Source organism: Monodelphis domestica, chromosome 2 (genome assembly GCF_027887165.1).
Source record: "Monodelphis domestica isolate mMonDom1 chromosome 2, mMonDom1.pri, whole genome shotgun sequence".
Taxonomy (NCBI): domain Eukaryota; kingdom Metazoa; phylum Chordata; class Mammalia; order Didelphimorphia; family Didelphidae; genus Monodelphis; species Monodelphis domestica.
In genome coordinates, this window is record NC_077228.1 from 373,906,803 (window position 1) to 373,928,499 (window position 21,697).

The 21,697-nt window shown below is 34.5% G+C and overlaps 1 protein-coding gene across 7 annotated transcripts in view; it reads left to right on the plus strand.

Moving 5' to 3' along the window:
• Positions 1-21,697, plus strand: part of ARMC2 (armadillo repeat containing 2) — a 184,694-nt gene that overhangs the window by 79,677 nt on the left and 83,320 nt on the right. For 5 of the 7 annotated variants that reach the window (XM_056818642.1, XM_056818641.1, XM_056818640.1 and 2 more), the window contains exons 8-10: positions 2,255-2,430; positions 6,505-6,607; positions 9,757-9,995. In XM_056818642.1, coding sequence (XP_056674620.1) covers positions 2,255-2,430; positions 6,505-6,607; positions 9,757-9,995 — 518 coding nt within the window. The remainder of the gene's footprint in view (positions 1-2,254; positions 2,431-6,504; positions 6,608-9,756; positions 9,996-21,697) is intronic. The other 2 variants (XM_056818646.1, XM_056818644.1) reach the window with 1 other exon arrangement.

Below are 21,697 nucleotides of genomic sequence, written 5' to 3' on the forward strand. Positions count from 1 at the left end.
TTGCCAATAACAGAAGAATCAAATAACAAAAACATTTCTCACAATAGAATTCATTTATTTTTCCCCTTCAAATTTAGTCTCAGTCATTTCCCACCAATTCTTTTTTTTAAGAACATAACTGTTAGGCATTGAAGGTTACTTAGCTATTGAGGTTTAAAATTTTTTTCTTAGATGTTATTGTTGAAAAGAGCTAAAAATGGACTGAGTCATTTCCTTCTGCAGTTGCATACTTCCTTTATGTGGGCTTTTAAGGGCGCATTATATTTATTTCAGATTGGTTTCTTACTTTTAAATTTAATGATGAGATCCATCAGTAATGCCATTTATTTACAACTGAAGATTTCATGCTTTGGATTCTTTTAGTTATCCCTTGGGTTCAGTTTTGTCAGCACACTTTTCTTATTTTTTTAATTACTTAACCAACATACCACTTTTAAAAATTGCATTTCCTGAAGATTCTAATAGTAAAATTTTTTATCCTTACTTATCCTGTCTCTTCCCTACCTCCAAATGTTATTACATCAGAAAAGTTAGGACCCACTACTGATATGAGATTGCTTTGAGATCTTGTTCCATTTAAACCCCGTTTCTCCCAGGTTATTCATAGTAGAATAGTATGATATGGCATTAAGAAAAAGCCAATATAATTTTAGTTTGCATTAATAAAGGCAATGTCTAGATTAAAAAAATACATTAATTGCAATTAGGCAAAAGTGGGACAGTAGTCCTTTCTCTCTTGGAAAAGACTAGGTAAATGAATTATTCTTGATCAGGTACAGGTAGGGCAAAATGATCTCAGATCCCTGACAATCTTGAGATTCTCAAACTCTTATGCCACCAGTAAATTTAAAAAAACAACAACCCTTACCATCTATCTTAGAATCAATACTGTGTATTGGTTCCAAGGTAGAAGAGCAATGAGGGCTAGGCAATGAAGGTTAAGTGACTTGCTCAGGATCACCTAGCTAGGAAGTATCTGAAGCCACATTTGAATCCAGGACCTCCTGTCTCTCAGCCTTGCTCTCAATCTACTGAGCCACTTAGCTAGGCCCAGCCACTAGTAAATTTGATAAGCATATGGCCTATACTTTTACGTAAGTAATTTATAAAAATATTGAATGGCAGTAGACCCAAGAGCAAGATCCCTAATGCACTCCCCAAGACACTTTCCAGTTTGACATCAGTCCATTAATTGTTGTTGTGTCTGGAAGTCAGTTAATTTTCTGTTCATCAAATCATATTAACTCTGCTGTCAGCTGTCATAAAACTTGTATCTCTCCTTCTTGTCCAAAGGGATAAAATAAGAGATTTTGTAAAATTCTTTAATAAAATCTAAATATGTTGACAGCCTTCTATTATTTCTGCCAGTGTAATGTATATGTTAAAAAAGGAAAAGAAGTTAGGCTAACCTTTCTTGGATGATGCCATATTAGCATCATCTTAATTATTTTCATTATTTCTGCTTCCCTTTCTAAAATCTTAAAGCATCCTTTTAGATATATAATACATTCTAGGATTTTCCAGTAATAAAAGATAATTCTATCTAGTAGGCATTTATTGAATACTTATTATGTATGAGGGATTAGTGATTAAGAAATCTAATATATTGCGTCTGCTCTTGGGGCTTACCATCTAGTTGAGGAGATAGGAAGAGTTAAAGGATATATAGCAATACAAAATAACATGTGATCTGCTAATCCTATAGATGAATAAAAGCTTTAAGAGTTCACTAGGTATTAGTGTGGATGTAGAATATTTCACTGAAAAACTGGGTTTTAAGAAAGGTCTTAAGGAGTTGAAAACTCAGCATGAAATAAAGATGAACAGGAAGGGGAGAAATGACATTTTGGGGGGTGATTTGGAGACAAAAATGGATGTGCTTATGTTTAGGTAGACAATGAGTTGAAAATATGGCTAGGGTGGTGTTTGTAAGATATTATATGTAAAGAAAAACCATCAGTAATTAAAAAATATCTTCCATTCTTATATTTCCCATGTAAAATTTGAACTGATTTTAAATGAGAGCTATCTTATTTCCTAGGTGAGTTAATATGATTAGTCTGTAAAACAGGAGGGGAAAATTAAACTGTTAAAAAAAATCCAATTAGTTTGAGGAGGTGATGGGGAAAGGCAAAACCCAGAGTTTTATAGGCTTCATTGAGATCAGGGGTATTTTACTATATTTGTGTTGACAGACTAGAAAGATTAACCTTTAATGATAAGTGATGATTTCTTCTCTTTGCTCTCATAACAGAAGACAATATTGAAAATTTTTGTGTGGCCTGCACCCAGCTTCATCAGGCTTTAGAGGAAGGAAGCATGCTTGGAAAAAGATTTAAGAAAAGAAGTGTACTTCTGAAGACCTTATATAAACTGGTTGATGTTGGTTCAGACTTGCTCAGCCTAAAACTTGCAAAAATCATTCTAGCTGTAAGTTTTTCTTTCTTGTGAATTAGTAGGTTGTTCTAAAAAGCAGTTCATTTGTGGACATATTTAAAAATGCCACAGTGTTAGAAGTAAATTTAAAGTTGAAATAAATGGTTGTAAAAGTGTCTTTGAGAGGCATAGTGCAAGTCTAAGATTGAAGACATAAAAATTTTAAGATCGAATACTTGATTAGTTTTAATTACTCATTCTGAAATATTCTCATCAGTATTCTATTCTTTTAATATTCTGAACTCTGTTCTGATAAGTATCAGACAGTAAGACTCAGTGATGACTATCCTGACTTTTGATTTCATCAGTAAACTAAAATTCCCTAGCCAGTAAAATAACAGCAACTTGCTTTATAATTAGTTGTAAAACAATGACAGCAGATATATGTGTGAACCTGAAAATATGAATTCTATTCTCATTTTATAAAATGCTTAGATACTAAGACATTGTGTAAGTAGAAGGGAAAGACGGGCATCAAGATAGAAACCCTGGCTTAAATAAAATTGTACGAATGACTGAAAGTAACACTATATTATTAACATAAACAATTTGATCAAAAGATGACTATCTTCAAGCTCTTTAAGAAATAGTATTTTATTTACCTCTAAAGGTAAAATTTTTATTATGAGGACCCTAAAATTAACATAATTTTGAAATTTTATTGTTAAAATAGTTGGATGAATATCAATATATCTATCTCATCTAGCTTACATTATCTTAATTAGCTGCAATTACATATTTCTTCCTTAATTTTTGATACTATATTTAATATTCTAATCAAGAATGTATATCAGATTTCAATTTGATGAAAAAGACAAATGCTACATGCAAAAGAGATGTGTGTTAACCTATTCAGGTTATTTAAGTTGATATTTTTGTTATGAATACAAGAAAAGATAAGGGAAAGTAGTTCTTAATTTAAAAGGTTTAAAAAACATTTTTGAAGAAAACTTTTCATAAGGCATATAGTGTGGACTTAATTTTATAGAAATTATACTTGTAATTATTTGCTATTTAAAATATTCAGCTTGCCTTTGGTTGTATGTTTCATAATTCAGAAAGGTTGTATAGTAGCATTTTTTTTGATCCCATGGAGATTTCAGTGACCACATTTCTTTAGTAAACTATAATTTTCTTAGTTGGTATGATAAAAATGGACTAATCAGCATTTTTGAATGAAGGAAAATGACTTCTACTGAGTATTTATATTCTAAGTGTCTAAACAAAGCCAAAATTATCTTCACAAAAGAAATGGGATCAAGTATGTAATTAGTATTTGAATCATAAATGGATGAGCAGAAATGCAGGAATACTATTAGTAGTGTTCGGGCAGTGTAGTCTCTTGCTGCATCTTAGTTTAGTAAAACCAGACATTTTTGCTTTAGGTCTAAGAATTTTTTTTTTCAAAGAAGAACATCAGGCTAACCTGTTTGGTTTATCAAAAATCCTAGATAATCTCTAAATGATTTTTAGAGCAAATGCAATCATATTTTTTTTGTTTCTCTTTACATTAACTATGTTCCTATAAACAGCATAATTTAAAAGGTTAAATTAATCCACTTGAAATAAAATTTTTTATTAGTTTTAACTCATGCAAATTCTGTGTATACTCTAAAGCAAATTCTCCAAAATGTGCAGTTACCAAAAATGGTTAAGCAAAGGATCAAAGATTAATTTCAATTCATGAGTATGTGCAAAAGAAGCTACTTTATATGTTAAAATTATGTCATTTCTTTCAAAAATAGAAATGTGCTTTATAATAAGTTAATACCAATAATACCAATGTTGCCCAGTATTAAGAGTTTTGTTGCCATTTAATGGTGCCAGTTTAGATACTCATGGTGCAGTGTCTGCTACCCTTCAGGGTTTGTGTTTTCTAAAAAGTAACACTCATGAGTTCCCATCAGTTGTGTTCCCTCTACCACTGAATTATTGTTGTTGAGTTGTTTCTTGAGTCTTGGGGTCACAGAGAACTGGATACAAGTAAAACAGCTCAAAAGCAACAACAATGTTCTATAGTTGTTAATAATATCTTACCAAGCTAATTTTATTTTATTTTTTGGTGTGGGGAGGAGGGCAGTGTCTGGTTTCTCATTTGCATCAGTATGGAAAATTTCTGCTGTGGAAACTCCCTTCACTGATACAGATTTGCAATTCATTTGTAACATATAGTCTCAGAGAGCTGACAGGAACTTTGAGAGGTTAAGTGATTTGCCTGTAGCCACACATCTAATACATGTTAAAACAGAACTTGAAGCTGGGTCTAATTGACTCAAGGCCAGTCCTCTATCTTCTCTGTGTCACATTGCCTCTCATCAGTCAATAAATCTGTATGTATTAAATTCTTACTATGTACTAGGGGCTAGTTAATAGAAGAATCATGTCTTTAATTTATCCTATTTGTTCTATATTAGACTGCCTTCAGAGCAGTATTCAGTTCTGGGTACCACATTTTAAAAGTGACATTGGCAAGCTGGGGTCTCTAGAGGATAGGACAGTGGAAGATCTGAAAACTGTATCATATAAGAACTGGTTAAAGAAACTGGGGATGCTTAGGCTGGAGAGAAGTCTTAAGACCAGAAGGTAGAGAGTATGATAATCATCTTCAGATATTTTCAGGGCTATCATGTGAAAGAGAATCAAAATCTTAGGATTAAAAGGGCCAATAAGTCATCGAGTTTAGCTGTGTGACCTTGGGCAAGTCATTTAATCCCCATTGCCTAGCCGTTATGCTCTTCTACCTTGGAACTAATACATAGTATTGATTCTAAGCTGGAAGAGAAGGGATTTTTTTTTTTCTTAAAAAGTCATCTAGTCTAATCTTTACATGAACCCTGACCCCTTTCTATTGCTCGCCTAACAAGCCATCTCATCCATTTTCAGATTGAAGACCTCCAGGAACAAGGAGGGAATTCTTTACGTCTCAAGGCAACCCATTTCATTCTTAGTTGTAATTGTTAGGAAGTTCTTCCCTAAACTGAGTCAAAAATCTAATTTCCACCTGGTAGCCCTAATTCTGTCCTGTGAGGTCAAAAAGAATGAATCTAATTTCTTTAATACATGAAAACCTTTCAGTTATTTGAATGCAGTAATCATATTTCCCCCTATATATTATCCTATATATTTTGAATTATCTTACCTTTCTGATCACCCATTTCTCTGGATGTATTCAACCTTCTTATAAGTTTTACTAAATTATCACTCCCGGAACAGATTCAAGTTATTTTGTGTTGTTCTGCTGAGTAGAAGTTTCAGGGGAGACAGATTTGTACTTAGTATAAAGAACTTTTCAGCAAAATTTGAACTGTCAAAAAATGAAATTGAATGATATTGTAGATCATAGATTTAGAACTGGCTAAAAGTGAATTAAAAAATTTTAAATTAAATGTAGAAACATTTTTTAGTATTTGTTTTCTTACATTTTGTGACCCAATTTCTCTTCCTCCCTCCCTCTTCTCCCCCTGCCCCAAAGAGAGTAAATGTAAATAATCTAATATAGATTAGTTAATACATTAATTAGATACTAATTAGATAGTTAATACATCACAGATTTAGAACTGAAAAGGAGAAGTCATCTAAATATGATTTACTCATTTTGAGGAAATTGAGAGCTGGAGAAGTGAATGACTTGAAACAAGATTACACAGTTAGTGACAAATCTATGATTCAAACCTGGGGCCTTCAGAATCTGAAACAAAATCTGAAATTACTTCAATTGTACAATTCAGGGAGATCTATCTTGAATTATATGTTCACTTAGGTAGGATTGAGCACTTTTGCATTGGGGAAAGGGGATTACAATATGTGGTATCTAAGGTTTCTTCTAATTCAAAAATTGTTATGCCTCTATAAAAATTGTATAAGTTGGATAGTGCACTAACAAACCCTTTAACTTGCCTATTAGAATTTTGAAATGTGGCTGATTCATTTTCAGAACTCTCAATTTCAACTTTAAAAATACTTTTGCAGCACTATTTTAAACAGTTGTTTCTTTATTGTTTTCTTTAAAAGTATAACAAGTTTTAATTTTCTACCAAAATAGATGTGTAAGATTTTTTTTCTCTGCAGCTTAAAGTAAGTGGAAAAAATCTTCTCAATGTCTGCAAACTCATATTTAAAATTAGCAGGAGTGAGAAGAATGATTCTCTCATCCAAAATGATAGTATTCTTGGTAAGTACTGTTCAACATTACCATTTGTCAAATAATTTAAACTAAATATAAATTTTTTTTTAGGAGAAAGGAGGGGGAAAGTTATTATTAGAGGTTGCTTTTGTTATTATTGTTCAGTTATTTTAGTTGTGTCCAACTCTATGTGAACACTTTTGGAGTTTTTTGGGCGGATACTGGTGTGGTTTGCCAATCCCTTCTCTATTTCATTTTACAGATGAGGAACTGAGGCAAACAGGGTGAAGTGACTTGCCCAGGGTCATGCAAGCTAATGTTTGAGGCCAGATTTTAACTCAGAAAGATGAATAGTCCTGACTCTAGGCCCAGCAGTCTATCCATGGGCTACCTAGCTGCCCCACTGGTTAATAGAATGAAAGAAATATATAATGCATATTTGCTTTGCCTTCCATTTGTACACATTCAACTCTAAATTTCCCTTCAGAGAGCACTAGCTGTAATTATGGAGACTATGTGGAACCAAAGAATTATATACCTTTGTAAACATTCATTTTTTGAAACTTGGATGATTTACTTCAAGAGAGTAGTGTGCAAAACTGGCCCCATGCACTTCTACCTGTGTGACTCTGGGCAAGTCACTTAACTCCAATTGCCTACTCCTCAACATCTTCTGCTTTGGAGATGATACTTGGTATTAATTCTAAGATAGAAGGTAAGGGTTTAAAAGAGAGAGAGTAATAGTTTGCATTTTAGACCATGAGTACTTGAATCTTAGATCTTCTTTTTTGAAAGTACCAGAAAAGATAGAAAAATAGATGGTAGCATGAATGGATTAAAAAGCACCTATGGAGGGGTTTGGTAGACATGGAGAAAAGCATGAAAAGAGTAATATCTGCTTTAAAATCTTTTTGGAGCAATGAGGAAAGAAAATTCTTTGAGTTGATTCCCCCACTTATCACTCCAGGAGTTGCAGCTTTTGTAATCATTAAATGAATTGGGTTAATGTAAACTATGTTGGTACAACACAAGAAAATGGAAAACAATTCGAAGGTTCTTTTTGAAAGAAGGGAAAACTATACCTTTTCCCTGTCAGAGTACAAATAAAAATAAGAAATATCTAATTTTTTATTAATCGATAGTGTGGGGTAGAAGTATTGGAAGGTAAAAGCGATTTTAAACAAAATATGAAATTAAAATAACATCATCTTATTCTAAAATTTGTTCCCATAAATCTAGCTTTGTATAGTTATAGAATCATAGAATAAGAGCTCAAAAATGTCCTTAGTGGAGACCTAGTCCAATCCCCTCATTTTATAGATTGAATATGAGTGACTTGTCCAAAGTTCACATAGGCAGGAGGCCACAGAGCTGGGGTTCAGACTCCACTGTATTCTTTCCAGTGCCCCCACATATCACTGGCCCTACACTCAAGATGATTCCAGCTTTGGGAGGAAGAACCTGCCTGGTTTTAGAGAACACAGGATGGCCTCTAGTCCATGATGAAGAATTGGTAGAAGGACTGAAGCTCTAACCTAATCATTAATGCTTTTTAAAGTGTCTTTTCTTCACCTGTGCCTTAGCTAGGCTTACCTAGTTTATGCTTCTTACCTCTTCCTACTTTGCCCTTCTCAAGTAAGGCCACATGGCCATGATCATTCTTTTCTCAGATGCTCTCCTGACCTAGGCTCAGTCTAGGACTTATCTGTTTCTTCTGGCAATGGTCCAATAAATTTGAGTCTGGCTCTTTGAATCCAGATTCCCCATCTAGTTGCTCAGAATGATGAGCCCCAATTTTCCTCACTCCAGGGAGATCTCTAAAGTCTAGCTTAGGCATTCTCTGGGGAGAGTCTGGAGTGAAAGAGCTTTTCCAGATATCCAGAATTTAGAAGGGAGCAATGCAAAACTGTAGTAACTGACTATTTTACTATTATTTCTTATTATTTCCTGTCATCCTCTTGGCCTTTGCTACCTTGAATTAGGAACAAAGTTCTATTTATTTTAATCCTTGATTACAAGGAAATCTTCATCCATCTTGAAGTCCTTTTGTTTCCTTAATCAGCTAACATTTATTAAGCACTCACTAGGTGGCAGGTGCTATTGTAGGTATTAAATATAGAAAGACAATAAAATAGCCTCTGCCTTTTAAGAACTTAGGCCATTGGAGGGGACAAAATATGATATTCATTAAAAAGAAGGATTTCAAAGCACATACAACATAAATTCAAGGTCATTTTGGTGGGAGGAGGACGGGAGGGGAGGAGGGGGTCAAGGCCTAAAATGATGCTTCCTTCTTTAGATCCTGGATCTAAGGTTGATAGATATTGTTTGGAGATTTGGGTTTCTAATGATAGCCTCCAATTTGCCAAATCATGGCTAGTTGAGAATTAAGAGATTTCTTTTTCATAGAATCAATATCTCCTACATATATCATCTGTCCATGTTAGGGCTCACCTTGTTGAACAGTGTCCATTTCCTTATGAAAAATAATCATGGTCCAAAGAGATTTTCCCCACATTTAAAGCAGGACCAATCTGACCAAATGTAAATAATATTCTACTACACCATTTATCAAATACTGCTTCCAACTAAGTAATTCTCAGTCATTCATTCGAATGAGTTCCAGAGTCAATCCTGGCACCTAAACCCATTCTGAAAAATTGTCCAAATTCTGCTTCCATTTTTGTAGTTATCAGCCTGTTTTTCTTCTTGACTCTGATTTTATGCCTTGAAGGATTTCTGCTCAGCAACAAATACATTTTTTAAAGAAGGGATTGAATTTTAATTCTGAAATTTCCTTTCATGTTAATATTTTACTGGTTTGAGATTAGTTATTTTGTATAACTTTAGACTTCTATGACTAAATGAATTTTGGAAAAGTCATTAAAAATGGCATTTAATAACCGCCTTTTAAAAAAAAATGAGTTAACGGTATCAGCCTCTTCCCTAGCATATTACTAGCTTGAGTAATGTGTTTAGCTAAGCAGGTAGAAATGGGTTTTCTCTTTGCACTATATGAATAACACTGTCAAAAGCATTTGGCTGTGGACTCTGACTCATCACTAATAAGTTTTATTCTTAGTATGCATATGCAAAAGTACATTCATGTTTTTCAAAGTACTTATATTTTTTCAGAATTTGGAATATGTTAAAGCAAATTTGAACAATACAAAATGAATCATATTCTTTCTAATTAGATCTCTTTTCTCCAGATTCATTGTTGGAGGTGCTAAAAGTAGAAGACCTTCAAACTAATAATGAGGCTTTTTTGTACTGCATGGGGGCTATTAAATTCATTTCTGGGAATCCAAGATTTCTTAATGAAATGATCAGCAAAGGTGCTGTTGAAATACTGTTACAGTTGATGAGGCAGATAAATGAGAACATGAGGAAATGTGGGGCATGTTCCTCCAATTCAGGACACTTATTAGTCCAGGTAAGTGTTCAAACTTCTAAGCACAGTTATTACGTTAATATATATTAACATATATAAAATGTATAAACATATTAAACATAATATTTTGTTATTGACTAGTAACTATTAAAATATAATCTTTTTTTACTTCATGGTAGGTAACTAGAGTACTCTTTCCAATGCTAGTTTTCCTTTCTTTGTTTTAGAGATGCTTGTCTTATTGTTTAATAAATTGTTATTTAGATTAGGGATTTCCAACAGGTAGGCCAGTCTGAACTTTACAGGTGACCAAATATTCACTGTATTCCTGTTAGTGACCCCAACATATCTACTCATTCTTAAAATATCATAAAAGCCAATAATTAATAAGGGAGCTGCTTCTCTTCAGACTATGACCACGAGACTATTGCCAATCCCTGTTTCCCTCCTATTCCTTGGACTTTTTCTCATTAGATTACCACATCCTCATTTAATTATTTAGTGTACAGAATAATTTACTACTGTGCAGAAGAAATCTTGGGGTACATGTGAATTACATAACATTTAATAAGCATCTACCATTATGTGCTTGAGAATGAAGAGGCAAAAATGAACATCTCCCTGCCCTTGGGGAGCTCGCATTTGATAGGACAAAGTAGCATATACAAAATAATGTTGATGACATACATACAACCACATATATACATACACACATACATTTGTATATATAGATGTATACATATTACTTGGAGTCTTGAAATTTCCTATAAAAACAAATAAACTGAATGTTTGTGATTATACTGATCATTTATAGCCCTGGAGAAGAGATGAGAAATGCAGCTTTGTCTTCTTTGTAGGGGCGGAGGGCTATGGTTGTGGAAGGTTGCATATATTATCACACTTTATTGAGTTTTTAGTTTTGCTGAACTGCTATTTTCCCTGTTGTTTTTTTTTTTTAATCCTTGCCTTCTCTCTTAGAATTGATTGCAGTATTAGGTCCAAGGTGAAAGAGTCGCATAGGTTTGGCAATTAGGATCAAATGCCTTGCCTGGGGTCACATAGCTAGGAAGTGTTGAAGGTCACATTTGAACCCATCCTCCTGACTCCAGGCCTGGCACCCTGAGCAACATAGGTCCCCTCTCCATGTCTTAATTTTTTATTACTAGGTATGATTTTGGGGTAGGATGACACTAGCTAAAAATACAGCAGCAGATCAATAGAAAAGTAGATCAATGGAAAAGACTGGTTAAGTAAAAATAGTAATATAGGACTTGATAAAATTAAAAACATAAATTATTGGGGAAAAGGTTCCTATTTTGACTCTTAGGAAACTTCTAAGAATATTAAGAAAACATTGTGGCAGAAATAAAGTTAAGATCAACATCTTAAATATATATGTGTATTATAAATGTATGTATGTGTGTGTGTATGTATAAATATATATATTTCTATATCACAGTAAGATCTGAAAATAAAAGACCACCATGAATATTATGAGATAACAAGATCAGGTACTTTTCCTAACAATGTTAGAATTCTCAACCAAACATAGGATAAAGCTCATGGACAATTTTGACAGCATAGAATTAAAAAGCTTTTTCTTGAATAAAATCAGTAATGACAGTAAAGAAATCAGAAAAGAAAAATAGTAGAATAGAAAAATATTTGTGTCAAGTATCATCAGCAAAAATTGTTATCCAAAATATGCAGGTATTCGATACAAACTTATAAAAGTAAGAGCCATTCCCAAATAAGTTACTAGAGGAAGAATATCAAAAGTTTTCAAAAGAAGATTATATACCTATAAATGACCACATGAAAATATGCTCCAAATGTTACTCTTATAGTAAGAGAAATGTCAACTAAAATAACCCTAATATTTTTACTTTATTCCATGTAAATTGTTAAAGATTAAAAAAAAAGATGGAAACAGTCAATGATGGAGGATCTGTTGAAAGGCAGGAACAATGACATCCACTCTTAGTGGAGCCATGAAGGAGTCCGCCTCTTTTGAATTTTAATTTGGAATTATGGAAGAGGTGACTAATCTGCCCATATCCTTTGACCTAACATTTATGAATTTGTGAAAATGAAGTTGAACTCTAAGACTTGCAGGGAGGGAAAGCAGGTCCCAGAGAAGACAACAAACTGGCACATGAGGGGGAGGGGGAGCTGCTAGGACAGATAGTGTATAAATTGTCAGATAGTCTCTGTGAGATGTTTTTTGCTTAATTTTTTCTTTGTTATTACAAAGGAAGATGCTTTCTGAAGTGTGTTGGTGTCCGGGTAGGGGGTTTTGGGGAAGAGGGGGGAGAAGCTGACCATAATGTAATGACAAAAGGCTTCAACAGAATTTGCTTGTTGTTGTTGTGCTTATTTGTTTGTTTGTTTGTTTGTTTGTTTGTTTGTTTGTTTTTGTGGTGGAATGATTTGTTCAAGGTCAAATTACAAAGTTGTAGCTGACTCATGACCCAGCTGCAAATCAGTCAATAATTCAACAAGGATTTATCAAATAAGGGTTTATGGGGTTAGCTAGATGGCTCAGTAGGAATGTGTTGGGTTTTTTAAAATCTAGGTAAACTATATTGGCAAGATTTACCTGATCTACTAGTCCAGTAACCCTATGAAAAAAAAGAAATGTTAATCTAGGCAAGCCTGTTATTGATGAAGACATCTGAACCTTGTGGATGACTGCTTTCTTCATTTTGTTTATTTTAACCAATCATCTCCTTAATAAATTTTAGAATTTTGCCAGGAACCAGTCATCAGTTTAACTGATTTATAATTTTTAGGTTGGGTGTTTTTTTGTTTTTGTTTTTTTTTAAGGTATATCACTCTAGGTCTTGTAGTACTCATCTTACATAATCCTTAAAATATCATTGACAGTGATTCAGTAGTCCTATCTGTCAGCTTTTTAGTCCACAATAGAACTTATCTGGACCTGGTGTTAATTTGAACTCTTCCAAGGCAGTCAGGACAACATCTATCTCATCCATCTCTAGCAGCAGTCTATCTCCAAATCTCCTCTTTTCCACATTGTGGCTGAAACTTTCCTTACTATTATTATTTGTCCTTAGATTACTTGCTAACTTTTATACTTCTGACACTATTCTCATAGAACTGTGTTGTGATTTCTTATCTTGCCCATTTCCTGGCCTTGCTTCCCCTGACTTTGTATGTCTTTTTAAGTTGGTTTGTGATTTTCCTGTGTATCCACATTAGGCTCTTTTCACAACTCCTCCTTTTCCTTCTTATCACAATTGTTTCTTGAGAGTTTCTCCCTTTTCCTGGATTGCCTTCTTTACAATTTGAGGCCATGGGATTCTTTTCGTCTCTGAACCTTTTAAACCTCTTTTCCATAAAATTAATGTGTATGTCAAACTATACCTAGCTTTTCATCATTTCTAAGATGAGTGGTCATTTTCACTCCAGCAAAATCAGATTCAGAAGAGAAGTTCTTGTTTCCTCACCTTTTAATTTTTATTTTATTTTATTAAGTTTTGGAAAATTTCATTTAATTAATTAATTTAGAATATTCTTCCCTGGTTACAAGACTCATGTTCTTTCCCTGCCCTCTCCCAACCTCCCTCCTGTAGCCAACATGCAATTCCTCTGGGTTTTACATGTGTTGTTGATTGAGACTTATTTCTATATTATTGATATTTGCACTAGGGTGATCATTTAGAGTCTACATCCCTGATCATATTCCCTTCCAACCATGTCCTTCACCTTTTTTAGTACAATAAAGATAAGTATTTTCTCTTCTGCTTTTGTCTTTGAAGAAAATTCAACTGCTGTATAGGTATTTGAAGTCTCCTATGGCTAATCTAGCATGCACCTGTACTGAACTTGTATTGTGTTGCCTGAACTCATCTGTTTCCCCCTTTCTAGCCAAGTAGTCTTTAGTATATATCAGTGACTGATTCTGCTGATCTCTGCCAAATGCCTTATACAATGATTCCCTCTTTTTGGTTCCTCACACAAATTTAGCATCTTAATATACAGTGCTATTTCAACTTCTCCCCATTTTGCCTTCCAATTTCATTTAAATAAGATATATCTTCTTCAAGTTAGCTTTCATCCACGGGTTCTATTCTACTGAGTCTTAGGTCAAATTTGCATCTTTCCGGTAGAATCTCCAGTTTTCTAGATTTTTATCCATATATTATTTTATCCATATATTATGAATTTTTACATAGCTTTCTCAGACCATAGTTTTTAATTATTGACTTCTTTCTTGGATTTTGCCATCTTTTACCACTGTACCTTCTATGTTGTCACTTATCTTGTATAGCAAGCCTAACACACACACACACACACACACACACCTACCTCCCACCCCTTTCTTTTCTATTTAAAGCTATTTTGATTAGATTTGTAATATTGCAATTTTCCTCCTCTAGAGTCCTGTAGTCCCGGGACTGTGTTTAAGAAGTTTGAGAAGTTTAAGAAGTTTGAGGAAATAGAGCTTTGACCTGGCCCTAGGTGACATTTTATTTATGCTCTAACTAGAGCCATCTGATTTGAATTAAAACAGACCCTAAAATAAAAGGAAAATGTCCACTTTTTTGAAGTCTTTGTTCTCCTTATTTAGAGTAAAAGTGAATTGAACTCATTTTCTTTTACTCATTTAGTGTTAGAGGAAGAAATGATAGTTCTTTCTTGGTATCATTGGTAGTTCTAGTGACTTGGTAGTTCTAGTGACCAGTATGGTTGCTAAGTTTTTTAAGTCTATATTCATTTAATAAAACATATTTATTGAATGCCATATGACATGTATATATGATATACTTTCAGGTTACCCTTTAAAATATAACATCTGGATGTTAATGACTTAAAACTTAATGGATTGAAATATGGGAAATGTTTCCACATTTACAGTGTCTCTGCTTAGACTTCTCCCTTTAATGGGACATGTATAATTCATAACTGAAGTTTAAAAAGATCAGTCCAATCATACAGTTCTGAGAAACTATCTCATTACTTTATTATAACAACAATAGTATATAGCACATATATAATGCAGAGTGCTTTCCAAATATTATCTCCTATAATCCTCCCACTAGCTCTATGAAGGTAGGTGCTGGTTACACCTACATTTGTCAGTGCATTATCTTTGGGACTCCTCATGTCATATTCACTCACTGAGTTGTTGAGTTGGCTTTGCAAATTGTCTACCACCCAGTCTCAAAAGTCACAATTTGGGAAATCTCTGACAGAAATGTTCACTAAAGCAATCAACTTGAAAACATAAACAATGTTAAATGTAGGTCAAGATTAAAGATGGTCTCCATGTAATACATTTGGAGGCATTCAATATCAAAAGTGTTTCAGGGTCAGAGATGACAAAGGTCAGTAGATTTTAAGTTAAGTAGAATTGAAAGTAGAACAGATTGGAAATTTGAGTTAAGTAGCTGGTCTAGACTTGTGTTGCTCAACCAAAAAAGTGTGATGGTAGAACTGTGAATGAATGCATACTTTATAATATAGTCTCTGCTATCAGTAGTCCAATAAGCCACTTAAGAAATCATAACAATAAAGGTTTCATATTCAGAGTGGGATCTTGTCATCTATTTCTGTTTTGTCAGCCAGAATTGTGCTAATTATGCCAGACATTATGAAACTCCTTTGGGTTGCCACATAGGTCTGTGATTTGGCATATACATGTCTCAGCTGGGCACTGATCCAAAATATACATATGCTTTTGTTAATAGAAAGAGATGATTTTGTCTCGGTTGAAAAATGATGTGGCTTTCATCTTTAAATCTTTTGACACTACAATGTTTGTGGTCTCTGGCAGTTGTGTTTGTTTTTTCATATCACTAGCAGGAAGTAAAGCATTTTGCAGTTTGACAGTAAAGCCCTTGGGAATGTGGCTATGGATTCTTCAGCTGATTGGGAAATAAAACCAGTGTTTTTAAAATAATGTTGTTTCTTGATGTTCATGAAACTTAATTTTCTTCATCATCATGTTGAAGATGATGATAATCTTTTAATGATTAATAAAGTAGGAGTCAGTTTTTAGATGCTTCAGTCTCTTTATTGAAAGATACCTTTTGCTTTTTCTTTTAGAAAGAGGCAGAAGTGAGGGTTTATAATGGATTTTCAGTTATATGTGATACAGACAGAAACCAAATGACAAATGTGTTATGTTCCAAAAGTTCACTTGTAAATTGGTTAATTGAAACCAAGTGCAGTTTTTCCATATAAATGTCATGTTACATGTGATAACTAAGTTCTTAGTCAGACCCACAAAAGCCTATTTAGCCCCAAACACTTAAACTAGATAGTACTAAGAAGTGCATGAGCCCTTGTGAACCATAAACTTCAAACCCCTTTGAAGATCTCTGAGCCTGGTGGTAAGAGAATTGGTTTCTGGATAGTTCCTGTAATTGTATTGGTAAGAATGAAAGGGGAAGTTGTGAATGCTGCACCAGAAGCTCCAGTTGACCTGGATTCCCAACTGTCAATCTGAATGCTCTTGTTTTCTGATGTTTGCCTCAATTTCCTCAACTATAAAATGGGGATAATAACCTTTCCAAGATTGTTGAAAGGATCAAATGAGATCATATTTATAAAATGCTTAGCACAGTGTTTAGCTCATAGTAAGTTCTATTATAAATGTTAACTGCTATTATTTCCATTAATATAATTTATATCTTATACAAGACTTTGACATATAAGTTGAATCAATGGAGTGACATTAGTAGCTGGGAAGGTGGCAAAATATTACCAGATATTAATTTCATTTTTAAATTTTTTTTATTTTTTAAAACCCTTACCTTCCATCTTGGAGTCAATACTGTGTATTGGCTCCAAGGCATAAGAGTGGTAAGGGCTAGGCAATGGAAGTTAAGTGACTTACTTGTCCAGGATCACATAGCTGGGAAGTGTCTGAGGCCAGATTTGAACCTAGGACCTCCCATCTCTAGGCCTGGCTCTCAATCCACTGAGTTACCCAGCTGTCCCTTAATTTCATTTTATGATAGTGAGTACTACAATTGTTTGGCAATAAAATTGCTTAGTTCTCTCTCTTTTTATAAATTTTATGGTCAATATGGAATCATAGGATGATATAAATACATATGTATTACAAATAAAAATGTATTCCATTGAGATATTTCTAAGGAATTTCTGAAAAAACCACAGTAACTATTTTTTCTACAGTTTTTTACATTTAGCTCATTTTTGTGGGATAGCCATATCTAACTTTCTGGAGCCTCTTTCCTTTTTCAATTTGACATTCTCATCTTAGCTGCTTAATTGATTTTTCTCAGTCTCCTTTGCTGGGTAAATCCTCTTCCTATCCAAGCATATACTTCAGAGCTTGGTCCCAGGGCCTCTTCAGTCTGTACTCTCTCTTTTCTTTCTCTTATCAGGAACCCTATCATCTCTGTCAACTATCATTTTTACACAGAAGACTCCTAAATCTACATATCTAGCCCTCCTGTGCTCCATTTCTATATCTCCAAATGCCCTCTGGGCATCACAGACTCACCATGTTCAAAACTGATTTCTCATTTTCTGTTAAGATCACTAATATTTTCCTAGACATCTAGATACTTAGATGATTTGTAGTTCTATGATTTGTTCTTTAACTGATTTTGGGGAATCATATTGTTTAATTTCCAATTAATTTTTGATTTGCCTCTCCATATACCCTTACTAATTATTCTTTTCATTGCATTGTGATCTGAAAAGGTTGCATTTATTATTTCTGCTCTTTTGCACTTGTTTGCAATGTTTTTATGCCCTAATACATGGTCAATCTTTGTGGGGAAAAAAAAGATTCTTAACTCTTGGAATTGATAATTAGGACATCATTGATGAGAGAATAATTTCAATAGAACAGCTGGGTCAGATGCCTGTTTGCAAAGAACTGTGGAGAGAGGAGATAGTGAAGAAATGAAGATTTTTAACATAACTTTTTAAAATTTTATGGCAATATGGTGGAGACAAGGAATAATAACTGAATGTACCAGATAATGTTAAAGGAAGCCTTTTTTTCCTTTCTTTTTAGAATTGAGGAAACCCAAACATGTTTATAGGTAAAGGAAAGAGATAGATGTGAGAGAAGGGAATTTGAGAAGATACCTGGAGAAGAATCAGCAGGGAATGGTATTAAAAATACAGGCAGAGGGATTAGTCTTGTTGCTGAGTTGTCTCCAACTTTTTGTGACCCCATAAACCATACTGCCTATGGGGATTTCTTGGCAAAGATACTGGACTGGCTTGTCATTTTCTTCAGCAGATTAAAGCATTAAAGCAAACAGGGTTAAATGACTTCCCCCAGGTCACAAACAGATAGTAAGTGTTTGAGACCAGATTTGAACTTGGGTCTTCCTGACTCCAGGCCTAGCACTCTGTCTACTATCCATTAGTCTTACTGAGACATTAAGATGGAAGGAGGAAAAAGTACTTGATTAAAGCTGAGAAAATTAGAGAAATGAAATTGGTTGAAACTTTCATTAGATGGGATCTGAATTAAGATCACTGAATTAAGAGGCCTCAAAGTTATCTCAAAATGTGGGGCTGGAAAATGGACATGAGGTTGGAGAGAAGAGATGAAGCATTTTGAAATAGATGGTGAATAAGAGAGTCAGTAAGGATGAAATAGGATTATTGAGCAACAACATGAACTCAAATGAGGTAATATAAAATCAGTGTGTAGTAGATAAAGCTAACTTGGTTTCATGATTTTGTTTTGTTGTTAAAGGAATATTTCTCAGCCCTAAGACACAAAACTGAGAAATCAGATGATGGGAATTATGTAGGGATTAAGATTTTCAGATAGAGAATGGTGAGATCTCAAGAGGCAAGAAATGGGATCAGAGGTGGGAGTAGAGGGATTAACTTAACTTTAATGAGGAGTAAAGATAGTTCTTGTGTGGTGAGAGGAAAAATGGAGGAAGCAAGTAATGTTCCTGAGAAGTTATGAGGAAGGAAAGAGGGGGGTCTGAGGGAGTTCTAATTGGATAGTGTCAGTGAAGTAGGGGCTGGGTCATCTAGTATAAGTGCAGGAGAGGGGATTGAAAAACATTTACAAACACAAACAGAAAGGGTGTAAACTGGGTGATTTTGTTGCTACCTTGACAAATATAATATATACTTAAAACATATTCCAGAAGAGGTTGGAGTTGGAGTTTGAGGTTTGGAATAGATGGTTACTAAGGTTAGACATTAAAAAAGCTAATAAATTCATGATGGAGAGACTAGCAAAACCAGAATGGGAGAAATTGGGAACCAGACTGAGAGAAAAAGGATAGTTAAGCAATTGGAGGTCATGAGAAGTGCCAAGAGTAGATCTGTGGGAGTCTGTAAATCCAAATATATGGTCATATTGGGACATTCAGGGAGGACTAGCACCTCTCCTATGAGTGCTTGCTGAGCTGTTTTCAGGGCTGCTTATCTACCTTTGGTATCTAACCATCACCCATTTCTAACCTGTGGCTCCAAGAAGCTGGGGCTTGCCCATTAACCACACTCCAGTAAAACTGTCCTGGCAGACAGACTAAACCAGGTTAAGGGTAACTAACAGTCTTCAAACCCGTCAGTGAGTTAGGGGGATGGCTACCATAAGCATGTAGAGACTTCCCACTGGAAAATGGGCAGATGAGCATTTAGAGCATCAGACATTGAAGACGCCAAGGTCATTCACACATCCACTGGCCATGCATCACTGGACTTTGATAACTGGAAGAAAAGAGTGAGGCTAATGATTTTGTGGAGCTCTGCCTCACCTAAATTCAGTTCACAGACAAGTTAAGACATTTCCCCATGATACCATTGGTCTTCTTCAAAAACAAAGGATGAACAACAGGTGGTGTTTAGCTAAAATGGGATGGAATTAGGAGGCAGTTGGAGTCAAGGTGAGGAATTGAGAGGGAAGTCAGGTCATCATTATAAATAAAGAAGTCCTCCAGGATAATAATAGAAAGGAAGACAGTGAAACAGATACTGAAGTTGAGAAAGTTGGGGGAATGACATGGAGGTCTGTAGATAATAATAGTAGCTAATGTTTACATAGTTCTTATTATATGGCAGACATTATGCTAAATACTTTACAGTTTTTTCTTATGATCCTCACAATAACTGTCAGTGTTGGGTACTATTATGATCCCCATTTTACAGATGAGGAAACTGAGGTTAAGTGATGTTCCCAGAGTCATTAATCTCCTCAGCTAGTAAGTATTTGAAGCTGAATTTGAACTCAGGTTGTCCTGACTCAAGATCCAGCACTCTCTCCGACTTTGCCATGTAATTGCCCAAAGATGGGAAGAGGGTGGTAGTTGATGGATTGTCCAGACCTCAAAAGAGTAAAGATCATAGTGGTAGTGACATCATTTGACTTATTCTCCCTGACCTTCTAAGTCCAGAAAAGTGAGAGGAATGGTCTTCTTTTTAGAGGGTTAAAAAGGATATAGTATCCTCTGAAGAAAGATGACTTTTCATGAAAGTAAGGAGGTGGAAAAGATAATGTTAGAAAAGTGTAAGGATGTGGGGGGTTTTATTGACAAATGACAGCTCCAGAGGGCACAGTGTTATGCTCCAGAAGATAACTAAATTATGCAGGAGTGGGCCTAGGGAGGAGTAAGGCTTATAAGTATTAAACTAAAGTTAGTGTTAGAACTACCAGGTTAAATCTGAATTTAAAAGCTCCCAAACTGAGACAGACCACTCACCCTAAGATGTACATACTGTGGGGAAAACTGTACATGAGAGAAGTTTATAAGTATATACAATACACTTTTTGTTTTTCATTGTAGTGTTTCGATTTTCATGTTGGTTGATATTTATTAATAAGCTCAGACTTAAAATAATTTAAAAGAATTGATATAGACATTCCTTGTTGGAGGCAATACAGTTTAAAGGGTATTGAAGGATCAATTCTAGAGGGAAAGATTAAAAATCTGGGCAAAGGAAAACAAACACACAAATCTTATTTTCATAGAAGAGGTATTATGGGCATCCCTATTACTGGAATGTTCAGAATTAGGGAACCACTTTGATAGAAGGTAAAAAAAGGATAGCTTGCCCCAACCACCAAATTTAAAGGCTATAGAGAGCCTAACAAAGTTCATTTACACCAAAATTCAGAATGCAATTCAAGATTCATTTCTTCATGAATGCCTACATGTAGTCTTACTTCAGGTGAGATACAGACATTAAATACAGTCTCTAGAGAGTCCAGGTTTCAGTTTTTAGTAGGAGAATTGGATTTATATGGGTAAATGTGTTCTCTTGTGGTTCAGGAAGTGCATGAGTCATTACTGGTGCTGATATAAGCCAGTAGCACTTGCCTGCCAGTCCTATATCTCTGTAAAAAAGGGTAGAAGCCAAATTAGTGTCAGATGATGCAGATTTTCCATTTTAGAAAAAGTGATAGCTTGGAATCCATTGGATGACATGTTAGTTTTTGCCAAGAGCTGTTTTTTTTTTTTAATTTCCCTGCTTGTATGGTAGTATTGCAAGTGGAGGATACCCCTCCTCCCATCTCAAGTCTAGATGCCAGCCTAGTTTTATTGGAACTTAAAACAAGCCAGATACATTTGAAACTATTTTTAAAAATAATTCAAGGATTGAAAAACCTATGTTTTCTATGTGTTCTTATGTTATTTGATGAAATAGCTGATATTGCTGAGCACAAAGCCCATCGTGTTGATGTGATGTGATTAGAAATGTGTTAGTAGAATCTTTGGTTTGTACTTCTTCATTCTAATGAATCTGTGATCTTGTTGTTGTGA